The 20,059-nt window shown below is 37.8% G+C and overlaps 6 protein-coding genes across 6 annotated transcripts; 2 read left to right on the forward strand and 4 right to left on the reverse strand.

Moving 5' to 3' along the window:
* Positions 1-146: 146 nt before the first annotated feature.
* Positions 147-1,546, reverse strand: LOC147298595 (Oligosaccharyltransferase complex/magnesium transporter family protein). Its single transcript, XM_086253822.1, has one exon. The coding sequence runs from the start codon at positions 1,432-1,434 to the stop codon at positions 391-393; it is 1,044 nt and encodes a 347-aa protein (XP_086109948.1). The 5' UTR covers positions 1,435-1,546; the 3' UTR covers positions 147-390.
* A 512-nt stretch (positions 1,547-2,058) lies between these two features.
* On the reverse strand, positions 2,059-4,032 carry LOC147298596 (Tetratricopeptide repeat (TPR)-like superfamily protein). The gene has a single exon (XM_086229202.1). It carries the CDS (start codon positions 4,001-4,003, stop codon positions 2,285-2,287), a length of 1,719 nt encoding a protein of 572 aa, XP_086085328.1. The 5' UTR covers positions 4,004-4,032; the 3' UTR covers positions 2,059-2,284.
* A 1,991-nt stretch (positions 4,033-6,023) lies between these two features.
* Positions 6,024-8,016, forward strand: XTH8 (xyloglucan endotransglucosylase/hydrolase 8). The gene is made up of 4 exons (XM_086234769.1): positions 6,024-6,534; positions 6,676-6,776; positions 6,898-7,100; positions 7,462-8,016. The coding sequence occupies exons 1-4, from the start codon at positions 6,339-6,341 to the stop codon at positions 7,862-7,864; spliced, it is 903 nt and encodes a 300-aa protein (XP_086090895.1). The 5' UTR covers positions 6,024-6,338; the 3' UTR covers positions 7,865-8,016.
* Positions 8,017-10,734: 2,718 nt separating this feature from the next.
* Positions 10,735-13,013, reverse strand: LOC147298598 (zinc finger BED domain-containing protein DAYSLEEPER-like). The gene is made up of 4 exons (XM_086255189.1): positions 12,866-13,013; positions 11,364-11,572; positions 10,942-11,254; positions 10,735-10,850 (listed from the first exon to the last, which is right to left on the reverse strand). The coding sequence occupies exons 1-4, from the start codon at positions 13,011-13,013 to the stop codon at positions 10,735-10,737; spliced, it is 786 nt and encodes a 261-aa protein (XP_086111315.1).
* A 1,407-nt stretch (positions 13,014-14,420) lies between these two features.
* On the forward strand, positions 14,421-15,964 carry LOC147298599 (postsynaptic protein-like protein). Its single transcript, XM_086229266.1, has 4 exons — positions 14,421-14,571; positions 14,723-14,840; positions 15,442-15,533; positions 15,614-15,964. Exons 1-4 carry the CDS (start codon positions 14,556-14,558, stop codon positions 15,676-15,678), a joined length of 291 nt encoding a protein of 96 aa, XP_086085392.1. The 5' UTR covers positions 14,421-14,555; the 3' UTR covers positions 15,679-15,964.
* Positions 15,965-16,304: 340 nt separating this feature from the next.
* LOC147298600 (transcription factor CPC-like) lies at positions 16,305-17,518 on the reverse strand. Its single transcript, XM_086228908.1, has 3 exons — positions 17,384-17,518; positions 16,819-16,903; positions 16,305-16,721 (listed from the first exon to the last, which is right to left on the reverse strand). The coding sequence occupies exons 1-3, from the start codon at positions 17,433-17,435 to the stop codon at positions 16,634-16,636; spliced, it is 225 nt and encodes a 74-aa protein (XP_086085034.1). The 5' UTR covers positions 17,436-17,518; the 3' UTR covers positions 16,305-16,633.
* Positions 17,519-20,059: the final 2,541 nt, after the last annotated feature.

Below are 20,059 nucleotides of genomic sequence, written 5' to 3' on the forward strand. Positions count from 1 at the left end.
GTTCATGAAGAGAGGAAATAGCAGTTTGCAACGGTCTCCAGGAGTAGCAATAAGCAAACTTGTCTATACAGAGACAAGTTATCAGCTTAGTTTTAACAAGGAAAGCATAAACTTTGGGTGCAATTCAGAGCCTAATGCAACATAAATTAACTTGGTGTGCCCAGGACAACTCCAAACCAAATATAACCAACATCATAAATACAAAGCAAGTAATCAAAATAAAATTTCTGACAGATAGATTTCAGTTTTCAAGTAAGCCCTTCCAATGTCTTCTATCAAATTCAAAATACATGTCTTTCTGGGTAATTCATTATCAAAGTTTTCACTAACACAAACTATCACCTTTATAGAAGCCCAAGTGGTGAATTCGCATCCTCATCCTCACGAAGCTTAGTTCCAACTTGATGGCCAAAAAGCATGCACCCCATAACCGGTCTTCCAATTATCCAAGTAAACCACCTTCTTCACCGCCCAAAACGAAACGAAGAGCGCTAAAACCATAGCAAAACGCTGCACATTGACATTCCGAACCGTCACAAGCACACGCGTGAGGAATGCCAACAACAAACCCACAATGGTGTACAAAAACCCCACGGCGAAACCCTCTGTTCCCAGCTGCATTCCGGAGCCCTGGTAGAAAAATATGAGCTTGTTCGGGTCATTCCGGTCCGCCAAGAACATGGGCATCTTCCGAATGATGTTGTGCATAGCGCCCGAAACGCTAAAGAAGTAGATGAAGACAGAACCAGCCAACCAAATCCTGGGGTCGTGAAGCAAAGTCTTGCCATTGATAATCTTCTTCAGAATAAAGGGTGTCCAAATCAACCAAGCGACGACGGCGAACATCATCTGCTTCTTGGAAAAAACCGGAGGCCGTTGAATCGGACCCACAACGAGTTTGGTCTTGGACTCGATGAACTCGGCCATGGACTCGGCCAATCTTGCGAAATCGCTCTGTTCCATTTGCTGGGACTCCTTGGGGGTTTGGTTGGGTGCGACGAGCCGAATGTGGGGCAGCGAGTTGACTCCGAATTGGGCAAAGCTCTGCTGGGACTCTTGGAACTCGATGTCGCAGAAGAAGAGCTTCGAGTGAGATGGGGACGATGATGCGTCTTTGTTGTTTTCGATGAACGACGAGGCGACGAGGCCGAACTCGTTGCGGAGCTCTTTGAGGTGGAGCTCATTCTTTTCGTGGAGCTTTTCGGCGTCGAAGAAGATGAGGACCCAGTAGGGTCTTGGGGTCTCGGCGGAGGTCAGAAAGTGAGAGACGGAGCGGTCGTCGAGGTGGATCACCCCAGATTTGGATCGGGCTTGGAGGGATAGGAGGTCGGAGACCCGGTCCGAGTTGGATTGGGCTGACTCAGTGAAGGTGGTGAGAATAAGGAGGAGGGTGGTGGTGAGGAAGAGAAGGGGTGGTTTTGAAATGGGAGGCATTTTTGGGATTTGGGTTTTGGATTTTTACAGAGAGGAAAGGGTTTTGCTTTGTGGGAAGAGGAAGAGGAAGGCCTCAAGGAGGAGAAGAGTTGATTTTGAGTGTTGACACTTGACTCTTTCATTGATGATGAGAGGCTTATTGGATGTTAGAATTGACGGTCCAGAATCTCCAGATGCTTTTCAATCTCTAACTGAAATTAGCGTTCGAGAAACGACACGTCGTTTCTTCAGGGGTAAACAATAATGGAGTATTTGTGTACATGATTTGCTTAATTTGCTAGAGCCACATTATTGGAGAAAAGTGGTTTTCAATCGAAAAAGTGAAGCGTATATTACACTACACACTAATGTTGACACTTTTTGATAATACCTCATATTCATTTAATTTGTTGGAGGTTAAATTGACGAAAGAATAATGTTATATTTACCACATTCTTATACCATATTTTTATATCATCTTACGTGTCATTATTTTACTGGACAAAATTTTTCTTTTTCTTTTTTGATTTTTGTTTTTATTTTTTAATGTCCAATGCATGAATGCCATGTAAATTACCACATAAGGTGGTATGAAATTATGGTATAAAAATGTAGAATGTCTAGCACTACTGATTGAAGAAAATATACGAATGTATGGATTCGTGAAGGTGCGTGATCAGACTCAGTAATGACTTCCGCGCAGCGCAACACACATTGGTAAGAAATGAACTAGAATTTGCCACACAAATTGAAAGATTCCCATGTGTTTTAGTGTCCAAAATTAAGAACACAAAACTTAGTTGCTTCATCACCCTCAATTCCAGTGTAGGTGTACATTTCAATCACCATTTGAAGCAGCACCTTAAGGTTACTACTTAAATCCAGATATCAAACGCTTATAAGTTGGTGCATCAGGTTTAAGCCCCATCTTCAACATTTCATCATGAATTTTCATGGCCTTTCTCAGCTCCTTTACTCGACAAAGGCCGTGAACCATGATTGTAAAGCTTGCACTGCTCATCAACCTATGGTTTCTCATGTAATCAAACACTCTCACTGCTTCTTCAATCCTCCTTGCACCAAAAAGCCCACTGAGAAGCACATTGTAGGTTGTCACATCCAAACTGCCGTTCAATTTCTCCATCTTATTATGCAATGCAATAGCTGAATCAATCCGTCTTCTAGAGCAATAATGCCCCATCAATGAGGAACAACAAATCGAATCCGGTAGCAGCCCCTTGTCTAGAACTACATTCAACATATCCTCAGCTTCTCTCCATCTACCCTTTTGACAAAGAAATGATATAAATCCAGACAATTCAGATGCACAAGGACTGAACCCTCTTCTTATAATATCCATTAACAACTTAAACCCCTCCTCAGACCGCTCTTCTTTGCAAAGAACATCTGCAAATGCATGATAGCTACTATCAGCCACTACAATACCCTTTTCAGAAATCAGACGATACACCCAAATTGCTTTTTTTATTTTAACTTCTTTAGTCAATGCCTTCAGCACACATCCATAAGTAGCATCCTGTAAGCCAATCTTTCCATCACATGCTTTCTTAAAGAACATCTCTGCGGCATGCGTTTTGCCCAAGTCACAAAGCTTCTCAACTATTGAATCATATTCAGCTAAAGGGCTCTTGGGAAGCAATTTCTTTTCTAGCATAGTGTTCATTACTCTTTCAACCACTTCCACATCCCCAAGTTTACATGCTCCATCAAGAATAGAGCTACAAGTACTAAAACCAGGGTCCACTTTTCTATCACACATCTCGTTTAAGTAGTAAAATGCAGCATCAAAATTACCACTTGTGCTATAACCATCTATAAGAAGATTATATATCAGAGAATTATAAATACCCAAATCGAAAAATCTAAGAATTCTTTCGAATTTCCCATCTTTACAAAGAATCTGAGCAACCACTGACCATGTAAACCGATCTGGTAAAACCCCATTTCGGAGCATAACGCTATAGAAACACCACGCCAATCTAATCTCATTTTGTTGCTGCATAGTATTAAGTAGTGCATTGCAGGCAACAACTGAAGGAACACAACCAAGAGCATTCATTTTCATATAAACTTCTAAGCCTTCTCTAAACAAACCCTTTCTTGAATAGCACCCAAGAACAAAACTTAAGGTAGTGGCTTGAGAATCTGTACCTCTACATGCTTGAGTCATGCACTGTACAAGCTTTGACACAGGATGGGTCTGAATCAGAGAGTCCAAGATGGGTTTCTCGGGTCGGACTATGCCCGACCCGAGAGATATTTGGATGATTTGACAGTGGGATTTGAGGTCTGGTTCAAACCCCATATTCAATTTGGCCCATTTGAAGAACTCCAAAGAGACTTGTGGGTTGTTCTGGGTCTTGTGGAGGATTTGGAGAAACAGAGGAGGGGTAAGTTTGGGGAAGAGGCTGAGGCTTCGGAGGAGTGGGACCCAGTTGCGTCTTTGTAGGAGAATGGTTGAGATTTGAGAAGCTAGCCGAGCTTGTTTGATATGGGTTCTCCAACTCAGGGAAGCTGTGGAAGTTGTCGAATAGGCTTTGCAAGATTGCTGAGCTTTGTGAAGAAGCATTTGGTGTTCGAGTGGTTTTTTTCTTCTGTTTCAACATTTTCTCGCAGAGAAGAAGATTTGGGAAGTTTTGTTCTGTTTGGGACAAGAGTCACAAGACAGACAAGTAGAATTTTGGGCTTTGGGCTCTAACAGCCAGATTGTTGGCTTGGGGTGAGTGAAAGGTAAGCCCAAGTTAAAACCAGGAACTGCATATCTTGGGTTAACTGTTGAGTTGGGTTGGGTTGGGTTAATTGGTGTATTGTAATGTGCTTGAGCTTGCTTTTGCAGCCTTGTAGGTTATTTTTGGTTCTCATTTTGATTTACCCAAAAAAAAAAAAGTCAATCTTATATCTCCAATACAAATATGAGGCATTCTCTAACGCGGGATGCTGGATGTCACATTGCAGGATGTGAGTAAGTGTTCGATCACTCAATGCCGTTTGGGCACTAAGTGTTCGCTTTATTCACATCTCACATTTTTTTTTTGACCAATTATTCACATCTCACATTAATCTTGTATTTATGTCTCGCATTAGAGAAAGACTATGCAAATAATAGTGTCAATACTGGAGCCTCTTTATCTTGCATCCTTAGCTAATTTTGGAGAAGATGTTGAGAAAATGTATGCTCCAATAGCCTCTCTGAAAGCCTCTCCATTTTAGCCAACCAATTTTTGGCTCTCTACATTTGAGGAGTGAGAATGGCCCTTTATTTTCTTTTATAAACATACTATTTTAAGTTGCTATCTAATCATTATATCTTTTCAAGTAAATTAGTCTTTTTAAATTTTAAAAAATTAAACGTTCAATATTAAAGACTAGCAAAAATAACATGTAGCTAATTTAACTAAAATTTAGTTAAAAAATAAAGAGTATCGCTAAAGATGCTGAAAAGGATGCCTTGAGGAAATGTGCAAAAGGCACACATACTCCCTCCTAAGTTCATTCTGATTCAGATAGCCAGAGCACCCAACAAGAGACTGAAAAAGGTGTTTTCTACCATTCAAGTTTAGCAAATGAATCCAAAAATAAAAGGGCATTGCTCTGCTGATAAACTAATGAACAGCTACTTTTTCCTCACATCACTTATTGCAAGCTTTTCTATCATAAATTCATAATCAATCCATTGATAATCTCCTCAATTATTCAATCGGTGGGCTCCCCCACCACATGATCTGGCTGCATCTCAGTAACCTGTCAAGTGGATGTAGCAAGTCAATGTTTCAAGTTTTTACTCAATCTTAATGTTGAGTATTATAAGATTTATCACTTGGTTGCTCATTGGGAGATGGGTACATTGTTTTATTGATGTTTTTAATTTTTCAAGTCTTTTTCTTAGGGTGCTGCAAAGACATAGTTTATCATTGTAGGCTTGTAGCATATCTTTCCTTTTTATTGGTTTTGGTGTTTAGCATGTTGGTCATGTTTATTACCAAGAAAGCAAACCTCTTTTTAAGGGCATATTTCACTACTTCCAGTAAATACTCTTGTTTAATGTGATTAACTGTGTAATTGTGTATTTATGTGGAAAGCCAACAAAAAGAGAAGGCCAAAATGCCCAAAATGGTGGGAAAAAGATATTGTGGAGAAATCTTAGGCTTTTGATAGGGTGCTTTACTGCTTTGCTTTGTTTGATTGACCAAATTAACAAATTTTAGTTCAAATAATTTTTAACCTTCTTTAATCCCTTTTGCTCCTTTTAATTACTTTTTTTTTTTATGTCTTCTTTTATATATAGGTATAATCTCATAATCAGAATGGTTTATTTTCTAAATACAATGCCAAATAAGCTGCTGCATTTCCCTGACAGCCAAATCCAGTTGTCAAAATCCAAGAACTTTCGATTATTGTATGAGCGATCACATTCAATCACGTTCCTATATGCAACGCATGGACCCCACTTCTGTTATTCTTCTCCCAATTGCCAAAGACCATTGGAGGGCAGCCTGGCTTCCCCAGTCCCTCCCAATTCCAACCTTCTTATTTTAATCCTTTTAATCTAAACATACATTTCTCTTTTGGGTTTTATGCCCCAAGTGCCCCATCTTCTTTTTTTTTTGGCCACTCCAAGTGCCCCATCTTCAAAGGTTCATAAGTTAGTGATTTTGGGTATTTAATTTTAACATGGTTCAAACAAAGGGCAAAACCGTACATAAGTGATAACCCATTACCAAATGATTAACCAGACAGAGAAATGTGAACTTGGGTTTCCAGTTTTAGCCTTTCACCAAGTCATTTGCAAATGCTCATCATTTAATGCACATCTCCTTCTCCACCTCCTCCTGGAGATCCAGCTGAAAGAAGCTCCCAATCCCATCCTCTCACATTCTCTGCCTCTCCCAAGTCTCTGACCCAAAATGGAAAGAAGGGCCTCTCCAATGCCAATTCTCCTCTGCATTGCAGCTCTCATGGCTGCTTCTTCTTCTTCTTCTTCTGAAGCAGCTGCGCCATCAAAGTCTTTCGAAGACAATTTCCACATAATGTGGTCTGAGGACCATTTTACAACATCTGCAGATGGGCAGATCTGGTATCTTTCCCTTGACAATGATACAGGTAAACATGCATAAACAAGATTTATATCACAATTCAGAAAGATTGATTGTTATTCAATATTATTATGTTTCACCAGTAGCTAAGTAATTTTAGAATTTCAGCCAGTCTATTATATCATTCTCTTTTTATATTATTGAATAGGTTGTGGGTTTCAAACAAAACAAAGGTACAGATTTGGATGGTTCAGCATGAAGCTCAAGTTGGTTGGAGGTGACTCTGCTGGTGTAGTGACAGCTTATTATGTAAGTCTTTTATATACTCTACTCCTATGTCTTAATTTCTTTGTACTTTTGAAACTTCAATTTTTAGTAGTTGCAGATAATATATATGTAAGACTGTTGCTGAGAGTGAAAAGTGTTACAGATGTGCACAGAAAATGGGGCAGGGCCAGAGAGAGATGAGCTAGATTTTGAGTTCTTGGGGAATAGGAGTGGGCAACCCTATCTCATTCAGACCAACGTTTACAAGAATGGAACTGGTGGCCGTGAGATGAGGCACATGCTTTGGTTTGACCCCACTGAGGACTTCCATACCTATTCCATTCTCTGGAATAACCATCAGATTGTGTAAGTCTCACTCTCTCTCTCTTCTTCTTGGCTCTTGGGTCTTTTACATCTACACCATCTATTTTGATCATCTGCCTCATTCATACCCTTAATTTTATATCACTGCTGGCACTTACTGATGGAGCCCTCATGCTTCAAGTCCCAAAGAGATGCAATTTGTCACATAGCTAGTCACATGCTTCTGGTCCTATTTTGTGAAATCATAGGTTCATGATTTCTTGAACTATAGTTTTATGAAAAATTTGAGCCTTAGGCTCTTAGCATAGTATTTTCTGAAAAACAGTTAGACTAATGGGATTGGACCCCAAATGGAAACTTTTAGACAACAAACTAAAAACTTACCCAAATTTTGCATACACAGGTTTTTTGTGGATGAAGTTCCCATAAGGGTGTTCAAGAACAATGGGGAACCAAACAACTTCTTCCCCAATGAGAAGCCCATGTATTTATTCTCCAGCATATGGAATGCAGATGATTGGGCAACCAGAGGTGGCCTTGAGAAGACAGACTGGAAAAAGGCTCCATTTGTGTCCTCCTACAAGGACTTCAATGTTGATGGGTGCCAATGGGAGGATCCATTCCCTGACTGCGTGTCCACCACAACCAAGAATTGGTGGGACCAATATGACGCGTGGCACCTCTCAGATGATCAGAAAATGGACTATGCTTGGATACAGAGGAACCTTGTTATCTATGATTATTGCAAGGATTCTGAGAGGTTCCCAACATTGCCAGTGGAGTGCCCATTGAGTCCATGGGAATAGTGTAAAGTTGTATACTTTTCATAGTTTGAATTTTGGAGCACACCAATATGTGTATTTTTGTACGCCATCATTGTCGGTTATTGGATTTATATTAAATTTATTGAATTAATTTTGGTCAGTAAGAGAATTAATTTCATTCCAAATATCTATCATCCTGATTTTTCCTTCCTTTCTTTCCCAAATATCTCTACAACAATATTAGCAAACCTTCAAAGTTGTTAAAATGATGGACAAATTTTGAGTACCAAAACGACCATATATAATCACCTTTAAATTGAATAGTTTATTACTTTCAAGGTTTAAAAGATGTTGAAATTAGAATATAAAATTATATTTTATAATGACTTAAAAAGTTAAAATTTATAGCTTTTTTTCCTGTAAAAAGACATTGTCACTACCCTAATGCTATTCACACTTCATTCTAATTTTCGTTGATGTCATATTTTCAATAGATATTATTAAGCATATTTTTGGTAATGTTTCTTATTTTTAAATAAAAAAGAGAAACGAAAGAAAGAAAAGGGAATGAGTGAGTGCTAGAAGCCTAGAACATAATTTCTACTGTAAAATTTACTCCAACAAGTGATCTTTGTTGATTGAATTTAGAACCATAAACCATCTTCAGTTTTAAGTCAATTTATATTATAGTGAATTTTTTCAATTGTTGCTAGTTTTTTTATGGGTTAATTACAATTATATACCTCAATTATACCTCTGGTTCAAAAATTTTTATTCGGATTCCTCAATTTCAATATTTCGTCAACTTATTACCTCCATTAGTCTGACCGTTAGGAAGACCGTTATCTGCATACGTGGCACTGACGTAGCACACGTTGACCCCACTATTAAATATTGACTTGGCATTTTAAAAATAGCCACGTAAACCAAAATTAATAAAAAATTAATAAAACTTTGAAAATGATATAAAATATTAAAAATTAATTGAATTTAAAAATAAAATAAAAAGCCCAGAAAATCAGAAACCCAGCATCCTCACCGCCTCCCCCGCACAGCCACCCAACCTACCTACCTCCCTCCCTCACTCTGGCCATCAGCCGAGAATCTCTTCCCTCCGCCTCCCCTGCACAGCCACCCAACTGGTGCCTCTCTCACCGACCGCCGCCCTCCCCCTTGCGTTTGGATGCCCAGAAAATGCAAAAACAAAGATGTGGTTGCGTTTCGGTGGGGCTTAGGGAGGGAGGAGGTGGGTGCAAGTGGGTTTGAGGGAAGGTGGGTGCGACGGGTTGGGGGGCAGGAGAGTGCGACGGGGGTTGGGGCGGTGCTGGGTGGGGGAGACTGGGACTAGGGAGGGGGGAGGAGGATGCGATGTGGGGTTGTCGTGATGTTGGGTGAGGGCAACGGGGCCTAGGGAGGGGGAGGTGGGTGCGACTGGGTTTGGGGGAAGGTGGGTGCGACGGGTTGAGGGGCAGGAGGGTGCGACGGGGGTTGGGGAAGGGGTTGGGTGAGGGCGACTAAGGTTGGGGAAGGGGGAGGTGGGTGCGATTGGTTGAGGGGGAGGGTTGGGTGACGGGGAAAGGTTGGGTGAGGATCGGCTAGGTAAGGGGGTGGGGCTGGGGAGGGAGGTGGGTGGGAGTGAAGGGGGTTGGGAAGGAGGGAAGGGATGCGACTGGGTTTGGGGGGAACAAAGGTTGGAGGGAGGAAGATGCGACGGGGACTGGGGTCGGGGCTAGGGGTTAAGAAAGACGCAGGAAGGTAGGGTGGCAGTCGATGAGAGAGGCAACCATTGGGTGGCTGTGCAGGGGAGGCGGAGGTGATGCTGGGTTGTGGGTTTCCTTTTTCTTTTTCTTTTTTCTTTTTTCTTTTTCAATTCAATTATTTATGTTTTTTATATTATATTATTTTAAAGGTTTATTATTTTTTTATTAATTTTGGTTTACGTAGCTATTTTTAAATGCTAAGTTAATATTTAATGGTGGGGTCCGTTTGTGCCACGTCAACGTCACGTAAGCAGATGACGGTCTTCTTAACGGTCAGACTAACGGAGGTACTAAGTTGACGAAATATTAAAGTTGAGGTATCCGAATGAAAGTTTTTGAACCAGAGGTACCAAATGGAAAAGTGGTGTATAATTAAAGTATATAATTATAATTAACCCTTGTTTTACTTAAAAATTATTTTATTTGTTTTCCTAGATCTTTTAGACTTTTACTCACTTCTTTTATATATCTTTAGTCTCCTTTGGTTCCATATATTCTCATTCTTTAAGAAAAATAGAGTTTCTAGTAGACCTGGCAAACGGGTCGTTTTTTGCGGGTTCGTGTCAAACACGACACGACCCGTTAAGCTTAACGGGTTGACACGACACGACCCATTAAGTAACGGGTAACAAAACCCCCAACACGAACACGACACGAATTAAAACGAATAAACACGACACGACCTGTTCTACCCGTTAAGAAAATTAATATTTTTTAAACAAAATTATACTTGATATATATCTTACAAAGTTACAATCCTTACAAAAATTACAGCCCAAAATTCAATACATGCAACATTCCAAAATAAATAACAGCCCAAAATTACAGTCCAAAACAAAATTCAATACATATATAGAATGCTCCAAAATAAATAAGCAGCCCAAACCAAATTTAACAGAACACTTCAAGGGGAAACAAAATTTAACAGTGATCAACAAACAGCCCAAAATTCTCTAATTCTCTAACACAATCTTCCAGCCATGAATAGAACACCACTTCAAGGAATGATTAATGCCACATTGCCACACCAAGAACTTCTCAAATGCTCCCCTGAAACAAAACATATATATGATACATAACCTTTCAATTCAATCAATCAAATATAAATGCATATAAATTACAGCCACAACAATAAAAATACAGCACCTTTCATCAATCATCAACAGAAATGGTATTAGAACATTGTTCAGATCTGCTTCCACTATCCTCAATAGTCAAATTGAAAACATCTTCACTAAGTACTTCCAAGTCAGCATGTTCTTTATCAAAAAATAAGCATAAAAAATAAAAAAAATCAATTACAAATATAACTTTATGAGAATAAAAAAAAAACATAACAGTACAATGGTATGTAAAATTTACCTTCCTTGCCAAAAATCCAATCTCGAGTACATAACAAAGCTTGAACATTTTCAGGCAATAATGAACTGCGATATTGATCTAGTATTCTACCACCAATACTAAAGGCTGATTCGGATGCAACAGTGGAAATAGGAATTGTTAGCACATCACGAGCTAAATTAGAAAGAATAGGATAACGAAATTGCTCCATTTGCCACCAAGAAAGAACATCTAACTCTTGCTTTCTGTCTAGTCTTTCTTCATCAAAATACTTATCCAATTCAGTTTTAGTACTTGAAGCTACACCACTGTTATAACTATTATCAAAATCCTACAAAGGATTATAAAAAACATGAGATTATCAAACAAGCACTTATAAAAAAAGACAAACAATTATCAAACAAGCAATTATGAATTATATAAAGAAAACCAGCAATTACCTCAAAAATGGTGTCTCCATCTTCCGTGTGACTAGCTGTCTCATTCCTTGGACGATTTGAATTAACAAGATGAGACAAATTTTCCATGTACAAATCAAAAAGAGAAGACAATGTGTCACTAACACTTTTGAATTCATAAGAATCTTGACCATAAAGCTTGGTATAAGCCCATTCTACAAACTGCAATTTATAACGAGGATCCAAAATAATTGCAATTGCAAGAATTAAACTGTAATCTGACCAATACTTTTCAAACTTTAAGTTCATAGAAGTTCCCAGCCTTCTCATGAAATCATCCCTATCTTCCATGGCTGTTTTGATACTGTGTTGGATTATGAACACTTTAGGAAAGAATAAATTGGATGTGGGGTACTTTGTTCCAGAAAATAAGCAAGTAACTTCATAAAAATACCCCAAAAATTTTGAAATCTTTCCTATTTTATCCCACTCTTCAGTAGAAGGACAAAAAATGAAACTTGAATCACTTAATCTTAGATTGATAAAAGCACGCTGATAAAAAAGTGCACTGTCAAGCATGGTATAGGTTGAGTTCCACCTAGTAGGCACATCTTGTCTTAAGCCTCTCCTATTACCTGCTATCCCTACTTGTGCAACACATTCAAAGAACTTTTGTTTCCTCCCAGATGAACCCCTAATGTATTTGATGCACTCACGAATCTTTAAAACAGAGGGATCAATTTCTTTAAGTCCCTCTTGAACTATCAAGTTTAAAATGTGAGCACAGCAGCGAACATGAAAGAATTTACCATTCATTAATAGTAGACCTCTAAAGTTCAATTGGTTTTTCAAATGATCAACAAAACAATCATTTGCAGAAGCATTATCCAAAGTAATAGAAAATAATTTCTTTTCAATCCCCCAATCAGTCAATAATTAATTAATTTTTTCACACAAAGCAACACCAGTATGTGGAGGGGGCATATGACAAAAGTTTAAAATCCTTTTTTGCAATTTCCATTCTTGGTCAACAAAATGGGCTGTAAGACTTAGGTATCCATCAGTGGTCAAAGAAGTCCATAAATCAGATGTTAAGCAAATCCTTCCTGGAACCATACTTAACAAATTACCAAGTTTCAGTTTTTCCCTTTTGAACATCCTTAAAACACATGCCTTAACAGTATTTCTACAAGGCAGCTTGATATCAGGAGATATATATGCAAATAAAGCTCTAATGCCCTCATATTCAACAAAGCTAAAAGGTAAATCATGTTTGATAATTGCTTCTATCAATAAATCTCTAAATTTCTCATGATCAAATTTTGGGGAACGCAATCCAGACTGTGATATCATCAATTGCTGCAAATCACCATGTGTTTTCTTAGGACAATTTTTCATGTGACTCAACATATTACCCGTCCCACATTGACTATCACATATATATATCACACCACATTGTCTACATTTAGCACGCTTTTTTTTATCTGGTTCCATAGGCAATGGTTCAAACAAAGTCCAAGCAGAAGATCTTAATTTTCGCTTACCTACTGCCATGCCTCTTGCCTTTTTCTTTGTAGGGCTTTTATCTACTGTATCTTCTACATTTTCAGCACTTTGACCCACATTGTTTCTCACTGAAACTTCACCAGACTCCTCATCAATATTACTTATAGGACTAGGATTCATCTGCATTGAACATTTAATAAGCTAGTTATATATAAAAACAAAGAGCCAGATTAACAAATTCCATCAAATATTGAACTAGTAAAAACCAGGTGGCTAGCTAGAAATACTCCAATCAATTCCATTCAAATATTGAAATGCTTATATATAAACTCTGCTCTGCATATAAATATATTCATCATAAGCTAGGTAATATTCCCAACAGTAGATAATGTTCATACTCTCCATACAAATTACACAAAGAAAATAACCCTATTTTCAAAATCGTTAAAAATTAAAACTCCAAAAATGAACTCGAAAAAAGTTTGATTTGAACATTTCTTAGGGTTTCAGAGTACAAATACAAATTAAAAATAATCATCTCATCATTAGAAAATATAAAATATAAAATATCAAACAAAAAAGAGGGTTTCGGAGTACCTTTGAGGCTTTGAGTCGGGTTGAGGGTCGATGGAGGCTGAGGGTCGAGACTCGAGAGGGAGAGAGAGAGAGACTCTGTGTGTAGCTCGCAAAGACTAACTAACTAAGGGTCGATTGCAGACTTGCAGAGTGAAATCGCAGAGGGAGGGACAAGAGAAAGAGAGAGAGATGGCAGCTGGATCGATGTTAATGGAGGCTGAGACGACGATGCTGGGGTCGGTGGAGGCAGAGAGGGAGAGACTTTGTGTGCTGTGTGCAGCTCTGTGTGCACCTCGCAGAGACTATGTGAGTCTGTCACTGTATGCAGCTCTGTGTGGGAGTGTGGGACTGTGGGGTCGATTGCAGAATGTAGAGTAAGATCGCAGAGGGAGGGAGAAGAGAAAGAGAGAGATGTTGGCAGATGGGTTGATGAGGCTAAGGCTGAGGGAGAGAATCTAAGAGGCAAAGAGGCTGATGGATCACAGAGGCTAAGGCTGAGGGAGAGATCGGCGATCGCATTTCGCAGAGATAAGGTGAGGGACTGAGGGGTGAGGCGGCTGAGTGTGAGTGTCGAGTGAAAAAGTGAAAGTGTGAAAGTGAATTAGATTAGGGTTAGCCATTTAGCCGGTTAGGAACTTAGGATATTTTGACTTTTTGTTAAGTGTAGAAAATGACTTAAATGCCCTTATTCTTAACGGGTCTTATTGGGTTTCGCGGGTTGACACGAACACGACCCGTTATCTAAACGGGTTGTTATCGGGTCTACACGATTTGAACACGACCCAATTAGCTCAAACCCAAACCCGCAAATTTGCGGGTCGTTTCGGGTCGTGTTAACGGGTCGTGATAAATTTTGCCTGGTCTAGTTTCTAGTAGATCTCCCAGCTCAAATCCAACGGTTGAGATCAGCCACATCTCTTAATCCTTAAATCTTATCATAGGGCGGTTGAGATCAACCAGCTCAGCACTTGCAGTTGTAATTTACCTCCATTTGGAGGGTATTTAGTCTATCAAGATTAGATTGTCAAAGTCAAGAAACGCAAAAACGGTGAGTTGAACTACGAGACCAACGAGCAAAAGAGTCCCAATCCCAAACCCAAAGGTTCGAATTAGGGTTTTCAATTTCCAGAGTAAAGATCGCAAGAACAAAGAATGGTGTGCGAGAAGTGTAAGTTTCTCTGAATTCATTACGAATTTTCTGCAAAATTAATAAAATCGAAAAATAGAGATTGCAGAGAATTATGCAGTTTCTGAATTCTGATTGATATAATTTTCGATAATTTTCTGAATTTCGTTATCCAAATTTGATGAATAAATAGGTGAGAAGAAGCTTTCGAAGGTGATAGTGCCAGACAAGTGGAAGGAAGGTGCCAGTAACACCACCGAAGGTGGTGGCCGTAAAATCAACGAGAACAAGCTCCTCTCCAAGAAGAAAAGGTACTCTTTTTTCTTTATTATATTACTTTAATTTGTATATATATGTATTTATGTATACTATGAGTTAATTGTTCTTGGGTTTAAAGTTTTCATAACCCAATTGTATAAGTAACTGGTAGATTAGTAATCAATTACAGCTAATCTTCATATTGCCTTGTGGAACATTTTGATAAAATTTGTTTGTTTGATTTCAATGAACCATTTTGATAAAATTTCTATTGGGCTTTTGTTATTAATTAGAGGGTAGAGTGCATTCAAATTTTTAGCTAGTATAAAGAAAGGAATTGGACTTGGACAGATTTTGTGTAGTTTGCTAAATAATAAGCGTGGGCTATGTGTCGTAGTTTATGGAATTTAGGCATTGCAATATGTGTAGAGGACTTGTGTGGGCTATTGCAGAGGTACATATGTATAAATCATATAGCTCCAATGAGCTGTTGATGAGGTTGTGTATCATATATTCATGATTCATGTGTACAGTAATGATATAAGTACTCCATTGCCATTGATTGAGTTGTTTAGAATGCAGATTATTTGTGTGATGTGCCACATATGGTCATATGCGAATCTAGTAACTTCAACCAGATTCTTTTGTTTATAGGTGGACTCCTTATGGAAATACCAAGTGCATCATTTGCAAGCAGCAAGTACACCAGGATGGCAAATACTGTCACACATGTGCTTACTCCAAAGGTACTTTTTATCTTTGTTAATCTAACTGGTTTGATAGCTTTGGTTATTGTGGAAAGTCTGATGTACATGATTTTATGCAGGAGTTTGTGCAATGTGCGGTAAGCAAGTACTTGACACCAAGTTTTACAAACAAAGCAATGTATAATACACAGATGACAGACCAAATGTTGGATGGCATTGTCTATTTGGTTTTGGTGTGGTGGCTCATAGCTAAATTGTCTATGTCATATAGTTGGTCCTCGCCATCTGTTGAGAGCGTACCATATTTGTAATTCAGGCTATGAATGTTAACTTTTAGTTATAACATGTACCTTTGTGGATTTTATTCTTTGATCATTGAAATCTACTGAAATAGCTATCTAAATGGAACTCTGTGCGTGATTCAAAACAAGGTATATATTTAAAACATGCAACTTCTTTCTTTTTTGATACACCTTGCAGCTGTTTGATGAGATTTTCTTTGTTCTGTAATTGATTCATTTTCTAGAATTTTGTCCCATGGCTCATGCATGCTCTCTGGTTCGAGGTTCTTGGCTCACGACCCACAACCTGAAAGCCATGGTTTGTGGTTTCAGAGTCACGGGCGGAGGGGTTATTACTAATTATCCACCAAATACATATCCTTATTTTCATTGTTTTCGTGTACTAATATCAAAATGCTTTCAAATTGTGTTATGGTTTTCGAAAAACATATTTTCGGGTCATGATTATCATGGACCAAGTGAACCATAGACTTTTTTCTTAATTTATATTTCCTTTGAACCTAATAAACTAACAAGCAAGATGAGCAGGAATATTATGGATTAGATTATTGATAAGCTAAGCATATGCTTTTTTTTCATAAGCTAATGATCACCAAGACTTAAACACTGCTTGGTAACCGGATAGTCGAAAGCAACTCATGGAGCAGTACTTTGTACATTGGCACATGAACACTTAGATAATTTACTTTACATTGAACCTTGATTTTGACCCAAACATCAGATAGTAGATGTTAGAGCAATTACGCCTAAATATTTCAAAAAAGTCCAGTAAGAATCGCAAGTTCTGCAATGTAAGTTTGGCAGAGTTGACGTAAACCACCAGTTGACCTTGTTGTTTTATTCACTTGTTGAGTATGTAGAGGTCCAGTACTTCTCAATTTCCTCTGCTGTTCTTCCTGGAATCCTCCCAGCAATCAAAGCCCACCTATTCACAATGTTAACCCTCAGTTTGAGATAAGCTTTTTGCTTGTCTGAGAGGCTCAGAAGAAATTAGAATAGAAAAAGCATGAGAAGAAACCAACCTTTCTCCTACTAGATTGTACATTCTTATAACAAGTGCTTCCTCGTCCTCAGAGAATTGAAGCTTAGGTTTTTCTTGGGTTTTCTCTAAAATAAACAACTCATAATCAATTTACATAGGATGATCATTGACAAGAGTCATTAAGTTGAAGACAGCACGCTTTCAAAACGAACATGCACTGGCAGACAATATATTGTAAACGTGATAAGATCATAAAAATTTAGCTTTGTCTTGCTTTCATGTACATCCTGTGTGTCTCTTAATGCATGGTTATAATTTACAAATATTTCAAACGCAGTCATAAGACTCATAACACCCAAGTAATGCTTAACAGCATAATTTTAAGGGTAGCTGATAATTCTAAGCCAAAAGAAAAGAGGGTCGATATTCGATAATTAAGGAGAATCATAAACGGAATAAACCAAAAGGAAAATTGTTTGTAATCAAAAGCATTTCTTTCTTTCTTTCTTTTTTGTGTGGCTGAAATCGAAGCTGTTTCGTTAAAGAAAATAGTATAACATAATCAACTGTCTGTCAAAAGATAAAAGTATGTCTCAAATGGGTACCTTTAGAGTCCGATAAAGTGCTATCGGAGGAAGAGTGTTCGGAGTCAGCCATTTGACATAGATTTCTTGGGAAGTCAGTGAAGAGCCAATTAATGGTGTTGTTTTGGGGCAATGGGAAGTTGGGAACCCCTCTAGTACTAATTTTAGTATTTATTAGTAATTTTTTGTTTGGAGTATTTATTAGTAATATAGTACTAGATGTAGATATTTTGGAAGGATATGCTTGAGTGCTTGACCAATAATTAATAGATGGTGGATGGATCTACAGAAGCAAAGAATGGTAGTTGAGTAACATCTATAAATGAATTATTTAATACCATTCAATCCGATAATTCGTCAAATTCATGACAGACAAATTTATTGTCTTAATCATTTTGGATTTGTCTAACTTTTTGTAAATTGATCCATAAATTATGTACCCGGCCAAAAAAAAAGATCCATAAATTATGGAAATCTAAAAAATTAAATTATGTGATCATTGAACTACAATACAAAATGAGTAACAATATCCATCGTATACTATTCTTCAATGAAAGCTTTCTAGATATAATATTCTATATACATATAGAAGTCTTACATATTATATTTAGGCCACATTACACTTACAGTTTGTAGTTTTTCCGATTTTCTACTATAGATCTCATAGTTTCAATTTTTTCGATAGAAGGCTTATATATAGTTCACTTTAGCTTATAATTAATCACTTGTGTCATTTTTATTAGTGAGCAAACGTAAAGATGAAGTGGCTTGCATGTGATAATTTCGTGCAAAGGTAAAATTGGTCACTTTTCAAGAGTGATTATCACATGCAAACTATGTCATCTTTTTGTTTACTCTTAAGATATAAGATTGATGAAATATGATTAATTGCAAGCCTTTTATTGTCAAAATTAAAAGTATGGAGGCTAAAGTAAAAAATTGCAAAAACTAGGACGGTAATTTAACCTTATATGAAATTAGATCACATTAATCATTGGTTCAAATTAAACTAGCTTTGATTGTTTTCTGGGTTTATCGTATAAGAATCACAAACGAAATCGGATCGAAACGATCCAGTGACATACACACATAAGAAGTTGAATGGGAGTTGATGGCACAGATTGGAACAAGTTTGAATTGATAGGTGGTTGGATTGCTTGCCGGAGGGGCACCCTATACGATGCCAGTCAAGGCTGTCGGTATATATATTTGTACTGTACACAATGATGCATGACGTAGTTGAGTGCATGCCACAAGTGTCATAAGACTCATGACATATGGTGAGAAAAATATACATCGATCTCTGTTTTTAAATGAGTCACGACTCCACTCTTTGTGTTTTAAAATATCTCAACGCGAATCACTGTTCTCCAGAGACGAGTGTACTGTACAAAACTTTGGGGTCCTGCAATTCTGCAAAGATTCGAAAGCTTAGTGAATCTTTGTTTGAAGTCTAAACCGACGAGAATTAACCTCTCATTTTTGTCTGCTTTCAAAACATTGTGGTTGGAGGTTGGCTGATTGTGATGTACAAGGAACAGGAGGGTACACAATTTAAAAGACCTCAACACTTTACATCCACCAAAGATTTTCAGTTGGGTTAGTGAAAGCATATGATTATTTGAAGAACCATAAGAAAGAAATGGATGTCAAGCTTCTAAGTTGTAATGATGAGGGCATGTGAAGAAGGGATTGGTCTTTGAAGCATAATCATTCAGGAAAATAGAAAACAAACATAGTTGATGATAGAATTAGAGCATCCAACTCAAAATCAATTGGCAATGGGTGGAGAGACCCAAAACTTATAAGCACATATGCTAAGCCTTAGTTTTTCGATGTGAAACATTGCTCCACATTACTCTCAACACGCCTCCGCACATGTGGCGAGATTTTGAGCCTTATATGTGAATAAATTGTATTGGATGACGTGGGAGCACGTGTGGCCGTTGGGCCTTACAAGCGAATAACCAAGCTCTGATATCATGATAGAATTAGAGCATTCAACCCAAAACCAATTGGCAATGGATGGAGAGGCCCAAGACTTATAAGCACATATCCTAAGCCTTAGTTTTTCAATGTGAAATATTGCTCCACATTACTCTCAACAGTAGATGGACCGATAGAGGTAGTGAATGACAAGCAAGAAATGGACTTCAGCTCTCATAGGAAGTCTATATAAGGTGATGGCCACATTTGGTGTTTAGGATTAGATTGGATATGTTGACTCGTTAAATTTAAGGTATAATGAAAGAAGATGGAGGCTAATTTCTAACGTTTTCTCAAGTTAAAGGAAGAGGATGGATTGATCATAAAAAAAAAAATAATAATAAAAACTTTTCCATTTCAATCCCCCAAAATAGTAAGATATTAACCCTTTTATAATTTATCTATCTTTTTCTTTGAAATTAAACAAAATTTATTAGTTCGTCTCCATTTCTTCTTCCAATATTACGATGAATCTAGTGAGTTGATCCATCCAATCCAATCTTGAACACAAAGGAGGTCTATAGGAGTCTATACGTCGATTTCACGGCTTATAATATGGCTATTAGAATTTAAAACTGCTGAAGAAGTTTATTTCCTCAAAGAATGTATCTATCGAACCTTTTTCTAATGATCATAAAGATAAACAAATGCAAAGCTACAAGATAATAGTCTTCTCTTTTTTAGCATTGAAAGATTAGTAACATTTAACAG

This window comes from Dryas octopetala, chromosome 1 (genome assembly GCF_963921425.1).
Source record: "Dryas octopetala chromosome 1, drDryOcto1.1, whole genome shotgun sequence".
In the NCBI taxonomy this organism is placed as follows: domain Eukaryota; kingdom Viridiplantae; phylum Streptophyta; class Magnoliopsida; order Rosales; family Rosaceae; genus Dryas; species Dryas octopetala.